Raw genomic sequence first — 14710 nt, 5'->3', positions numbered from 1 at the left:
AATTAGTCGCTAATAGCAAGGTAATGTGCGCTTGATGGATAACCGTGTCATTGCCAATCACGCCACTCATTCACATCCCGAGCACTGCGGCGCTGTTGTGTTTTTGCTCAGATTATCACGTGCACAGGATCTGGGGAGGGGTGAGAACTAGCCGTGAGGGGGGGGGGGCTCTCAATGACTGTCTTTAAATATAGCCAATAGACTTCGGAAATTTTCTGCCTAACCTAGCCCATCGTCACACCAATTGGTTAGGAACCATCCATGGGACGGACCCCTCTCTCTTTCTCTCTCAGACTCGGCGCCTTGCGGATGCCATGGTGCATGTCGGAATATGTCGTCCTGACTTCTGCAGCCGCCGCCAACAACAAAACTAAGAGACTACAACGCCCACGATGCTTTGCGTTCGTCCGGGGCAACTCAGTCAATCAATATACGTCACGCTGCTTTGCTTATCAAGGTTTTGGAGGAGGGCGCAGTCAATGTGAAGAATACATAAGGGAGAAAAATCCAGGGTTATCTTCCATGCAGGGTAGAAATTTTACTGTACAATGTGAAAACTTCAGTTTTACTCAGCCACCCTGTCTCCTGTTTCACAGCACCCCTAGCAGATCGTAGGTTAACAACGAAATGAAACGCAGAAAGATTGCCATCGCCGCTGGGTTTTGCTTTTCATTCTTCCTGGGCACTTTACTGAATTTGTTATTTATCCCTGGTTTTGATCATCACCATCAGCAACAGCGTTTAGAACAGACCGCCCAGGATCACCTCAGCAACGAACCGCCTGTGCTTCTGAACGGAGTGACCGACCAAGACCTGTTGAAGCAAATTAAAGAAAGGTACGAGGAGGTTGTCCGCTATCGGCAGCAGTCAGCTCCTGCAGCGGCTACGGGGAGACTAGCCAGACCGCTGGAAAGACGCTTGATGGACCTAGCGCAGAACAGCTCCCCAGATCAGCCCCAACCCCAGCATCAGCAGCAGCAGCAGAGGAGCCCGGATTTTCGCGAGAGCAAAACATTAACTGCTCAAGGAGTAAACACCTTCGCTTCCAGTAGCCCGAAGGCTGACTTTCAGTTCCGGTCCCTTCCCTTAAGCTGCTCAGATATTAATAATGCAAGCAGTGTCCATTATTTGGGCTCTGGATACACAAAAGCAGTATACAAAGCCGTTCTTAACGAGACCCTGGCGGTGGCCTTAAAATCGGTGGACTTTGAAGGACACGACATGGAAAACTGCGTTAAGCACTTTGGGACACTGAAAGATTGCTACCGACTGGCGTCGTATAAACTTGTCAAAGAAATGACACTTTTACAACGGCTACAGCATACAAATATTCTTAAGGTAGGTACCTGCAATACTCATTAGAAACTTATTAATAAACTACTGCCTAATAAGGGAGAAATATTGGGCTGTTTAATTCTTAGTGCAGGGACCCCTAACTCCATCCTTCTGATTGATGTATGTGTCAAATAGAAGAGTGGCGAATGTTTCTATACCGAGTGCTTAATGAGCTCTTTGCTAAATTCTACACCGTAATCAGTCATGGCTCCCCCAAGCTATGAGTAGGAGGAGGCGTATGTAAAACAAACATTTTCGGTTTGTAGGAGATATTTAGTAGGAGATTGGCTGCAAACTGCGCCACTAAATATCAAAACTTAAAAGATTCAGCAATAAGTTTGGCCAATTATTCAGTAATATTTCAGCGCATAATCAATTGCAGAGTTGGATCACGAGATTAACGCATGACAGTCAAATTCCCTACCTCGTTTTTTTGAAAAGTCAGGTACAGTAAACAGAATCCTGCGGTGGAGCGTCTAAAGTGAATTCAGGGCTTTCAGAAGACAGTCCATTTTGACTAAGAGAGTATTTAACTATTTCTCCTCTTGTCTGTATTTTGCGCAGATATTGATTCTTTTAATTTGGTTCCACCTGGCCTTTGGGTCGTGGGCTCTTTCAGATTTTCGGCGTTGCTGAAAGGGTTAGACCTCTTGGCTACTGCCGAGTGCAGCTCCAGACGTTGACTGCCAGCTTTAGTTTTTTTTCCTTAAGGACCCGTGGTTATCGGAGATGTGATCTCTCGCACCTTGTAGAAAACGTGGAGGTTGGGAAATAATGTTGCCAGCTTTGTGGCAGCCAGTCTGAAAACTGTCACTGGAAGTGTGACCAGTGGATTTTATCACCAGTCATAGAGGACAAAGTTTTGACCAATGTTGTTTAAAACTGAGACAAGTAATCACATCTCTGATTGGAACTTCAGCTGGCAATACCGCAACTGAGGTTAAAATGCAGTTTCCTCTGTATTTCGGAATGGTGGCCCTTCTCAGAATGTGACACGTTACAATGTACCACCACGTGACTCTAGACATGTTAAAAGGTGAATTTATGATGCGATTAGACGTGCTTTCTTGCGAGTTTGGTGAATCCACCTGGGTATAACCCTTGGAGAGACCAGACTTGTCATTTAGGTTGTCAGCTCGCCTGCTAATGTGCTAATTCCCTCTGGTCAACCGTAATGAGCCCGTTACGGACCAGGGAGCGGGATGCTTCCTGCTGTGACTACCTCGGCTTTGTTCACGATTAATGATTTGGTTTTAATTAAAAAAAAACTATTGTGAGATCAGCCCTTCAATTAGTTGATTGTGCAGAGCTGCTTTGGACAGCCAGAACGTTCAGTATGATTTTCTTTTAGACTTTTTGAATAGATCCCATTCTCCAGAGCTTTCAACCCCAGTATGAATGAGGACAGATTAACAGTATAATACTTGACAGAAAATGAATGCAATTTAGAGAATTCTTGACCTTGTACAGTCAGGAATGTCAGTAGTTTGTGGAAAAATGAACTTGTGTTGCGTCTGCTGTCAATTTTCTGTAGTTCTCTCGTTTTGTGCTTTTTAAAATGTTAATAGGGAAATGAGATTTTGCGGGATGTTCAGGGCAGATGGCAGCTTTATGCATAATTTGCAAGATAACAGGCATATTGTGTATTGCCAAGATCTGATCAAAATCATTTCACCTTTATGGCTTGTGCATTCTGACCAGCTGACTACCAACTTGGATATAAGTGAGTCAGATGGCAAGAAGTTTAAAGCAGAGCAGAACGATTTGAGGCAACCTAACGCTTTTATTGTGTTGAGTCTTAAATTAATAACTTCCCCTGTGAAAAGGGCACTACATATTCGCAGACAGACACAAAATGCTAAAGATACAGAACTCAGTTCTCTGATTCAGGTTTCTTTTCTCAGCGGTCCCGACACTGATGAAAAGTCATCGACGTGCAACGTCAACCCTATTTCTCCCTCTAAGATGCTGCTTGATCTGCACAGGGTCTCCCGTATTCTCTGCCTTTGTTTCCAATATTGTACTATTTAAGGGTCTCAGTCAAAATAGTGATTTAAATGTTGATGCATGTACCACGGTCTTGTATGTAAATAACTTTGCGTCGAATCTCCTGCACGGGTTAATGTTTGTTTCACAACTATTAAAAATAAAAGTATTAGGTTTTTGCGGAGGAAAACTTGATTGCGCTACTGGTCTAGACTTAGCACCAGTAAAAGTCCAATAATGATGAGGAAGGGTACTTAGGAATAATGTTAAATAAAGGGCTGTATAAAATATTTAGATGGACGCAACGTGCAATTTGCATGATTTTAAATTCCGGCTTTTGGTTATTTTCCCTAGAAGGACGGACCAGTGCGAATTTTAATCTACATAGTATATACATATACCAAATGCGATCGACTGAAACCATCTGAGTTGTGTTTCAGATACGCCTTAATAAACGTTTTGTTGACCAAGTGCTGGTAAATGGGATTGGCTTTGAGACGTGCCTGATGGTTGGCATGAACGGGATTGGCGGAAGGGCGAGTTGATGTGTTTCACTGCTCTACACTAGACGGGTAATCAGTGACATTTTAATTGTCCACTTTCATACTCGCCATAAGATCTTAAAAGGTAGAAGCTACTTGTGCTGAAAATCTACATCCAAAAGGCCTACTTTTTTTTCCCCATCGGGAATAGATGACCAATGATAAAATCTAAATTATATGACTTAATTGCTTGAGAGTCTACATAAAAAAACTTTTCAGTTAGCCACCCACTCATTAAACTAAATGAAGTTCATTGTGATAAGATTTGAATATGCAACAACGGCTGTCTTGTTGTGAAATCTCATTTTCTCGTTTCCCCAGGAGCAGGTGTCCCGGGCAGGGAGAAAAATGTATCTTTCAACAACCGTTGTTTAATTAGCAAGGACTGGATGCGAGCGTCGCCAAAGCAAAATCGATGTGGTCACTGATTTATGACCAGGCATTTAGTTGGTACAAATTGCATTGGCTTTGTCACTAAAGCGGGGAAGCCCTCTTTCCTTCATTGGCTTCTCCCCACTCATTTAACGTACTGTCCGACCTTTTTCAATGCTAATTTTTACCCCGTCAACCAGTTGTACGTTTAAAAAAAAACTTGTCAAGAGTTCAGAAGTCTCGTAAATGAAACAATGATTATAAATAGTCGAATTCTACACTCGCATTTAATAACCCTGGTCAGCTATTTATTATTAAACATCTGCAGGATTATTCAGTGAAGTTTTTTCTATGTACACTGGATATTGTGGACGTTGTAGTTGATCTGTAATTAACATTATAAAACCACAATGCGATCACCAATGGTCACCAGTACCCGAAACGTCTCCCACCATTTTTTTTGCCTTGGATAGCATTCTTTAAAGGAGATAATAATCTGCTTCTGATACCCGATGCTTATTGGGTCTTTTTATTGATCTTCCTCAGGGAAAAACAGTATTTGCATCTCAGAACCTCGAGTTAACAAAGTGCAATCGATTGTCGAAATTAGCTGATCAATTCCCGAGCGTGTTTTTTTGTGTGTGCTTGAAAGTGCGTGTTCCTGATTATGTGCGAGAATTCCGGAGGATTAATGGAATTATTTAGAGCAAGCCTTTTGAAACATTACCTACGGGCAGATTGGAACTGTTACTGGCACAGTTCTGTCCACTGTAGCCTTTATCTTCATTCCATGAGCCAGCCTTGTGGATTTTAATTAGTGTTGCTCTTGAAAATACTATGCCCTTCCGTTCTACAGATGCCTTCACGAAAGCGTTAAATTAGGCATTTGTTTTGTAGAAAGCAAATTTTTAAAGCAGATACACAGACCCGCCGATAACTGTCAGGTTTGCTCTGGCGAGAGCTCCGATTCGTTATCTGCGATGACAGATGTCCTTTAACCTTATAGCTTTCCACTTGGCATATTACTATTGATCGGTTGCCTGTCATTTTCCGCTCTGCAAAAGCTGCATTTCACGAGCAGCTGAGGGCGATCTTCGTTCCTCCGACTCCGGGAAAGGGTGGAGCGGTGTCTGGCCGGCTGGCTTGTGGGTCTGGTCACTCTCCTACCCCTCGTGAGACCGGGTTTCGGTGGTCTGAAGCACCCGCCGCTCATGGCCGGACTTAGCAGGAGACTGACATGTGCCTTGTATCAGTGCTCAGCGCACTGGTCCTTGTAGTAAGCCATCGCCTGGCAGCTCTTTTTTTTTACAAACGTTTGCAATGCAGTTAATTGCATTCACTAGAACACAAAATTGGTCCCTGATTTGTTTACTGCCGCGTCCTTTCCCGAAATATAAAATACGGTAATTGACGAAAAACTGTGATTTAATATCCCCGCAGAACGTCATTGTTGTGCAGCACGTTGGATTTGTTCTGCGGTATTAATGGGTAATCACTGACTCGTGATTATCCAGCAACTCCCGCGAATTAAAACATGAGCCGCTGTTCAACTCGCACTGAAGTTGCTTCCGGTGAAAAGTTGGAGTGTGTGAGGCAGCGGAACGATGCAGGCTGTTTGAACGGCAGCGTGTGGGGCGCTGGAGTGGGGCTGCTGAAGAAATGGTTTTGGCGGGGTGCGGGTGGTGTGGAGAGAACTTGTGTTGGCTTCATTCTTTTGTTTCCTGACGGACTCAATTGTGATACTGTGGAAGAGCAGTGAGAAAGATTACCTGTTAGAGCCGTTACTGTGCTGTGTGTACTGTATTAAGAGAGTTCTGTTAGCTTCGAATTGATGCAGTATGGAATTTAACCACCAATGTACCGGTATCAAAACAGTTTAATTCCTTATAATTGAACCATTTTCGCTAGGTTGAAGGATGCAGGAATAAGGAAGTTTTAAAGATGATCATCTGATGTTGAAGGTAGCAAAACGTCTGTTGATTGACGCATCTTTCATCCTTTCTGTGTGAGAGATAATCAAGGAAAATGAAAAGAAAAAAATACACTGTTTGCTACATCAAATCTAAATTTGCACAGTACATTTTCATAAGTGCATATTAGGTTATCGGAGACACTGTTAAAGTCCTGAAGTATTAGATTCTTTCTCACCGATCACTTTAAGTTCCCACATTGTCACTTATGTTGTTTGGAATTTCGGAGATCTGCATCCGTAAACCAGGTCACAATATTTACATTGCTACATCCAGCTGTCGTTTCTCACTGCACATTCTTAATGGCAGTTTAAAAAAAACTCTGGATTTAGTGGCAAAAGTGCATATTGATAGCTCATAAACCTAGTCTGCTGGAACCCAGTCGATATTAAGTTGTAATTCTACCCTTGGGCTTGTTTCAATTAATTTCAAAGTTCTTGAGCTTCGTGAAGGTTTGTCTTGCTGCCCTCCAGTAACTTTAATGCAAAAATATGCATATAATGTAACAGGAGAAAATACTAGAGTATTATTTGGTGCTGATATAAATTCTAAAGGCTTGTTGAAAGTTTTAATGGAATAATATTTTTACTGACATAGGACCAAGTTTAAAAAATCATAATTGAAGAGTTTGTACAGCATTCTGTAACTGAGATCAAATTTAAAAAGTGAGAAATTAATTCATGGAATGATCCAGACGTTACATTTACATAGCTGGATGATAGGTGATACAGTATGTTATTTCCCATTAAGTATGAATAGGGCAGCCAATATTCGATATATCACTGTGGCAGTGGAGGATAAGTAGAAAGGCAGAAATCTTTCAATTTAACTATGACACAATTCAAGATCATGTCAGAAAATAGTAACTTGGAAATGGGCTGATGCCAGTAAAATGATCTTGAGTTTGTTAGTAACAAATTACTTGGGATTTTATGCTAATGTTTAGGGGAAAGTAAAACTGCTGTTTTTTTTTTGGTCTGTCCTATGTATGAATGTCATCTCTGTAAAATTACTGACCTTCAAACTCCCTGAAATTGCCCATCAAACCACTTGGTTCATCAACTGGAGGGAATAAACTGAATGACAAAGACTGCCAGATTTGCTAGAGATGTTCTTATTTGTTTTAAAAGATGGGGGAAAAATGCTCCTTGAAGGTGACATCTGAAGCAGGGCATGTACTCCGAGAGAGCCAAGTACCGGTGCAGGCCAAGGAAATTTACTGAGGGGGAAGATAGAATGAAATCATAAAAATATTATGACATGTGAGGCCATTGAGTGTGTACCAATGGGAAAAATAGCTACACAACCTAATTTCATCATTCATTAAATTCATGGCACTGCAGGATACTACTCTTCAAGTACACATCTAAATACGAGGGGTGATTGATAATTTTGTGGCCTAAGGTAGAAGGAATCCATTTTAGGAAACCTAGCACATTTATTTTTCCTACATTTACACACTTAGTCCAGCGATCGTGGAGCATACGGATACCTTCTTTATAGAAGTTGGTGTCTTGGACCTCCCTAAGGGGTCCACAGCAGGGGTGATTGTTAAGTTTGTAGCCTAAGGTAGAAGGAGATGAGGAGAAACTTAAACTTTCTGCATTTTCACTCAGAGTTGAACTGCACGTGCGTATAACAAGAGCTGTATAACTCATCTCCTTCTACCTTAGGCCACACCACAAACTTATCAATCACCCCTGCTGTGGACCACCTGGATGTCCAAGACGCTCTCGTTACATGCATGTGCAGTTCAACTCTTGAAGTTAATAACTCATCTCCTTCTACCTTAGGCCACAAGCTTATCAATCATCCCTGCTGTGGACTGCTTCTACAAAGAGGGGATCCATATGCTCCATGACTGCTGGACTAAGTGTGTACACATAGGAGGGGACTATGTTGAAAAATAAATGTGCTAGGTTTTCTAAAATAGACTCCTTCTACCTTAGGCCACAAACTTGTCAATCACCCCTCATAAGTCTATAAATGGAGCTTCTGCTTGTATCCTCATTTCAGACCTCTACTAGTCTCTGGGTGAAATATTTTTTTTACATCTCCCCTCTAATTCTCTCTATGATTACTTTAAGTTAAAGTTCTCTGGTTCTTGATCTGTCTGCCAAAGGAAATGCATCTTTCCTATCTACTCTTTGAAGATTCCTCCCATTATTTTATACATCACAATTGCTCATGGACGCCACCAAACTTAGCTACTTGCAATCTATCAACAATGTTACAGAAATGGTGAAACAGACCATCTCCTAGTTTGGATTTGATTTAAAAAAAAAATTACAATCTGTGACCTTTTCTCTGCATTTCGCAGCTTTAATGCCAAAAAAAATCTGATCCATTCTTGTGTATGGTCACAAAGGTTCTTCCCCGTAACTCTTCTCATTTTAGTCTGTCAGAAGGTACAAAAGCTTGGAATCGTACACCAAGCTTAAGGACAGATTCTATCCCACTGTTATAAGACTATTAAGTAGACCTCGTATAATAAAGGTGAACTCTAACCTCAATCTACCTCATCCTGGCCCTTGAACCATATTGTCTACTTGTACTGCACTTTCTCTGTAACCATCTTTTGCATTCTGTTATTTTCTTTGCCTTTGTATGACCTCATTGTACTTGTGTTTTGGGTTGGCATGTAAAACAGTTTTTCCACTGTATATGACCACAAAGTAACATAGAAACATAGAAAATAGGTGCAGGAGTAGGCCATTCGGCCCTTTGAGCCTGCACCGCCATTCAGTATGATCATGGCTGATCATCCAACTCAGAACCCTGTACCAGCCTTCCCTCCATACCCCCTGATCCCTTTAGCCACAAGGGCCATATCTAACTCCCTCTTAAATACAGCCAATGAACTGGCCTCAACTGTTTCCTGTGGCAGAGAATTCCACAGATTCACCACTCTCTGTGTGAAGAAATTTTTCCTAATCTCGGTCCTAAAAGGCTTCCCCTTTATCCTCAAACTGTGACCCCTCGTTCTGGACTTCCCCAACATCGCGAACAATCTTCCTGCATCTAGCCTGTCCAATCCCTTTAGGATTTTATACGTTTCAATCAGATCCCCCCTCAATCTTCTAAATTCCAATGAGTATAAGCCTAGTTCATCCAGTCTTTCATCATATGAAAGTCCTGCCATCCCAGGAATCAGTCTGGTGAACCTTCTTTGTACTCCCTCTATGGCAAGGATGTCTTTCCTCAGATTAGGGGACCAAAACTGCACACAATACTCCAGGTGTGGTCTCACCAAGGCCTTGTACAACTGCAATAGTAACCTCCCTGCTCCTGTACTCGAATCCTCTTGCTATAAATGCCAGCATACCATTCGCCTTTTTCACCGCCTGCTGTACATGCATGCCCACTTTCAATGACTGGTGTATAATGACACCCAGGCCTCGTTGCACCTTCCCCTTTCCTAATCAGCCGCCATTCAGATAATAATCTGTTTTCCTGTTTTTGCCACCAAAGTGGATAACTTCACATTTATCCACATTAAATTGCATCTGCCATGAATTTGCCCACTCACCTAACCTATCCAAGTCACCCTGCATCTTCTTAGCATCCTCCTCACAGCTAACACTGCCGCCCAGCTTCGTGTTATCCGCAAACTTGGAGATGCTGCATTTAATTCCCTCATCCAAGTCATTAATATATATTGTAAACAACTGGAGTCCCAGCACTGAGCCTTGCGGTACCCCACTAGTCACTGCCTGCCATTCTGAAAAGGTCCCGTTTATTCCCACTCTTTGCTTCCTGTCTGCCAACCAATTCTCTAACCACATCAATACCTTACCCCCAATACCGTGTGCTTTAAATTTGCACACTAATCTCCTGTGTGGGACCTTGTCAAAAGCCTTTTGAAAATCCAAATATACCACATCCACTGGTTCTCCCCTATCCACTCTACTAGTTACATCCTCAAAAAATTCTATGAGATTTGTCAGACATGATTTTCCTTTCACAAATCCATGCTGACTTTGTCCGATGATTTCACTGCTTTCCAAATGTGCTGTTATCACATCTTTGATAACTGACTCTAGCAGTTTCCCCACCACCGATGTTAGGCTAACCGGTCTATAATTCCCTGGTTTCTCTCTCCCTCCTTTTTTAAAAAGTGGGGTTACATTAGCCACCCTCCAATCCTCAGGAACTAGTCCAGAATCTAAAGAGTTTTGAAAAATTATCACTAATGCATCCACTATTTCTTGGGCTACTTCCTTAAGCACTCTGGAATTCAGACCATCTAGCCCTGGGGATTTATCTGCCTTTAATCCCTTCAATTTACCTAACACCACTTCCCTACTAACATGTATTTCCCTCAGTTCCTCCATCTCACTGGACCCTCTGTCCCCTACTATTTCTGGAAAATTATTTATGTCCTCCTTAGTGAAGACAGAACCAAAGTAATTATTCAATTGGTCTGCCATGTCCTTGCTCCCCATAATCAATTCACCTGTTTCTGTCTGTAGGGGACCTACATTTGTCTTAACCAATCTTTTTCTTTTCACATATCTATAAAAGCTTTTACAGTCAGTTTTTATGTTCCCTGCCAGTTTTCTCTCATAATCTTTTTTCCCCTTCCTAATTAAGTCCTTTGTCCTCCTCTGCTGAACTCTGAATTTCTCCCAGTCCTCAGGTGGGCCACTTTTTCTGGCTAATCTGTATGCTTCTTCTTTGCAATAGATACTATCCCTAATTTCCCTTGTCAGCCATTCTGCTCCGCCATTCTGCTCCACCATTCCATCATGGCTGACTTATTATCCCTCTCAACCCCATTCTCCTGCCTTCTCTCCGTACCCTTTGATGCCTGGCCTAATCAAGAACCTACCAACCTCTGCTTTCATATACTCTGTGTCTTGTCCTCTACAGCCGTATGTAGCAATGAAATCCACTGATTTGCCAGCCTGGCTAATGAAATTCCTACCATTACTATTCTGAATGGAAGTCCCTCTATTCTGAGGCTGTGCCTTCTGGTCCTAGACTCTCCCACAGTAGGAAACATCCTCCCCACATCCGCTTTATTCAGGCCTTTCGATATTTGATAGGCTTCAATGAGATCCCCCTTCATTCTTCTAAACTGTAGTGAGCACTGGCCCAGAGTTATCAAATGCTCCTCATCTGTTAACCTTTAATTCCTGAAATCATTCTGAAGAACCTCATATGGACTCTCTCCAATGCCAGCAAATCTTTTCTTAGATAAGGGGCCCAAAGCTGTTCACAATACTCCAAATGCAGTTTCACCAATGTCTTATAAAGCCTCAGTATTACACCCTTCCTCTTGTATTCTATCCCTCTCAAAATGAATGCTAACATTGCATTTGCCTTCCTTACCACTGACTCAACCTGCAAGTTAATCTTTAGGAAACCGTGCACAAGGATTCACGAGTCCCTTCGCACTTCTGATTTTTAAAAAAAATTTCTGTTTGCTTAGGAAATAGACTGTGTTTATTCCTTCTACTGAGATGCATAAACATACACGTCCCTACACTGTATTCCATCTGCCAATCTGTTTAAATTCGTTCTGTGGACTCTTGCAAAGATAAAAGTTCTGTCTGATACAACCAAATATAATTTTATTTTATAAAAAAATAACATAAAAATTTACATGTTTGGTTATACCAGAACCTTGTTTAATTTCACCTTCGGATCTTAAAGGATAACTCCAAGATCATTAATACATAACAACTGATTGTGACAAATTGCGTCCCTCCATTTACAGAGTAAATATTTTACAAGTTATTTCATTGTGTGGTGCAATCTCTTTTTACTTTCCCAGTGAACTTTTATCTGCTCTTTCTGAGTAAGCAAAACCTGTCTGCTCACAGAAATTCAGAAAAATGCCGTAGCTCTATAGATTGAAAAAAATGCTTCAAGTCAAAGCAATGCTGAGTTCTGGTACAAGAGAACTTCTGACTCGTACTAGGATTCTCCCTCCAGTAATTCTGTTTGCTATTCACTTCACACAACAAAACAGGGCCCATTTTTCTTGCATATTCATTCATGAGGGGCTACTGCTTGCATGCTGTTAACTTGCTGATGACAGCTTAATAAGGTCCTCACTTTGTGTTTCATCCCAATGAGCTTGTCAAGCTTTGTGTGGCAAGCTAACCTTTCCTCTTTTTTTCTGAGTAAGGGGCAGCTGTGTCACTATTATTTAGAAGAATGAAAGACCTTTGAGAGACCGTAGCTGTGACAGATTAAACTAAAGTTGTCTTGCACATGAAAACCTACAAGATTCTCTGTGCCATTATTAGAAACAATAGTGGACAATTTAACCTATATAAAAAATGCAAGCCATGTTACAATAGAGAACTTTAACAGTTTGACAGAGACTGTGTAAATTCAGTACCTTTGATTCCATAGGTCATCCCCTTGTTCAAACATGATTAATTACTTTTTACTAAAACAATCAGAAGTTGACTTGATGTGCAAATTGTTTTTTTGAAAAGCTGTTGGCCTTCAGTGGACAACTTTCTTTGTCGTACATGGGCCAAAATAAAATATGTTGTCTGAGAATGAGAATGATTTATAATTAAGCACCGAAGAATGAACAACCTGGAATCACCAGCAATTAGGCCGGATATAAGTTTGACTTTTAACATTACACTTCAGTTTGTACTTGGCATTCAAAAGTATGCATACAAATATGGGAAAAAATTACTTTTTCTTTAGCATTTATTAAAGTTTGTTTTTATTCATTTTGTATTATTTAATATTTGATAGTCACATTGTTTGATTTTATTATACCATATGTAAATTGCCAATTTCCTCAGTCTTTATATTTATTATTAATCTATTCACTTCCATTTATTATTAATCTATTAATCTATTTGTTTCTCACAAGCAAATTAGTTTTGAAGTATGTTTAAACCTTCAAAAATATTTTTCCTCAAAACACGAGTAAAATTTACCACAGATGTGAACATTTGAAAGATTTATGTACAAATCCACAATACATATTTAAATTCAGCTAATACTTGTAGAATGTTGAACTATAAATCATGGCAATGATTGTGAATTGCCCCAGCTTGGTGTAAAGTAAATGGCCAAAATTCATCATTGATAATAAATAAGGTTGCCAATGTAGACATCTAAGAATGTCAAGAAGTGAGTGTTAATGTTGGGAATACCATGCTGATGAGATTTGACTTGAGGCACCTTGTATGGCTGAGGAAACTTTACTTTCTGCTAATCAATGTTAAAATTTTACTCTATACTGAACACTGATATTAGGTGCAAACTCTAAGAACACTTCCACCCTTAGCTGAGAAACGTGAAGCTAATCATTTCTCAGAAGGATCTGACTGAAGTTACTAATACTGTCTGATGTTAATTCTATATGGAACAATTAAATTCATAGTACAGTGATGGGATTACTTGAGGTTGAGTTTAACTTTTTGCCCCACCCAGTGTACAGCCTTTCCGATTTTCCTTTCCATTGATCGCTGCATTTTTTCCACATCCAGTGGGAACAGTTAAATTTAACCTCCCTGCTTTGGAATTGAAAATCCTTAGAGCCATTGAAACTTTTCTTTTTAACTGCTTTGCAACTAATATGACAGAATGTATTAAAAGACCATCATAAAATTTTTTAATGGAACAGAAAATACCCTTCTGGGAGTATTTTGGTACAAATATATTAGGTTTTGTTTGTTGGAATAATCAGCAGGTGAGGTTAAAAGGCAGGATTTAATTTAGTATTCTTGACTCCAGTATACTGGACCATTGATTCAGGCATAGGAATTTAAATCTCACCATGACAACATGGGAATTTGAATTTAAGTAAAAATTAATACAGTAGTCTCGGTAACGTAATGATGAAACCACTGGGTCGTTGCGAAAAAAAAAGCAATGGCTTCACTAATGTGTTTTGGGAAGTAAATCTGTCCTCCTTACCTTGTTTGGCTGGTTTTTGAAACAGCTCCGAACCAGTCAACGTGGTTGATGTGTAACCATCTTCTCAATACCGGGATAGTTGTAGGAATGGGCAATAAATGCTGATGCTGCCGGCAGTGTGCAAGTTCTGTTAATGAGTAAATCCAAATAACATCCTTTTTGTTCCGTATTAACAAATCTGAAATGGGGATTTCCTACAGCCACTGGTTACATGAGGATCTATTTGCTCTGAGATTCTCATTTAAATCAAACATTTTTTGTTTGTCCATCTCAGATTAATTTCCTTTATTTGTGACACTGGCAATATTTGAGGGATTGGGGAAACTGGTGAGAATTTGTTAGGATGCAATGGCTTTGAAATAGTAATGGTTCTGCAAAAATCAGGATGGACAGTTAACTGTTTGCTTTGGCCTACTCTTGCCTCTAAGGCCCGATTTAATCTCAGTGTTTGTGCTGCAGAAGTTTCTAGGTGGATCTCCAGGTGCTGTTTCATAAGGTACTAACTGGAGACCATAATGTCATGCACCTTGCAAAAAACAGCGATGTACCACCAAAAGCTCTAATGAGCAGGTGCAGGGAGGCAGTCAAGTGAATCACTATCTCGTT

The 14710-nt window shown here is 40.6% G+C and overlaps 1 protein-coding gene across 1 annotated transcript in view; it reads left to right on the top strand.

Moving 5' to 3' along the window:
* The first annotated feature begins 330 nt into the window (after positions 1-330).
* Positions 331-14710, top strand: part of pkdcca (protein kinase domain containing, cytoplasmic a) — a 58678-nt gene continuing 44298 nt past the window's right edge. Inside the window, exon 1 of the mRNA XM_063055694.1 lies at positions 331-1338. Within this exon, the coding sequence (XP_062911764.1) occupies positions 628-1338 (711 nt within the window). The 5' untranslated portion in view covers positions 331-627. The remainder of the gene's footprint in view (positions 1339-14710) is intronic.

The sequence above is a fragment of the Mobula hypostoma genome, chromosome 8 (assembly GCF_963921235.1).
Source record: "Mobula hypostoma chromosome 8, sMobHyp1.1, whole genome shotgun sequence".
In the NCBI taxonomy this organism is placed as follows: Eukaryota; Metazoa; Chordata; class Chondrichthyes; order Myliobatiformes; family Myliobatidae; genus Mobula; species Mobula hypostoma.
Note: the sequence above shows the minus strand (reverse complement) of the source record. Positions and strands in the feature narration are given on the sequence as shown.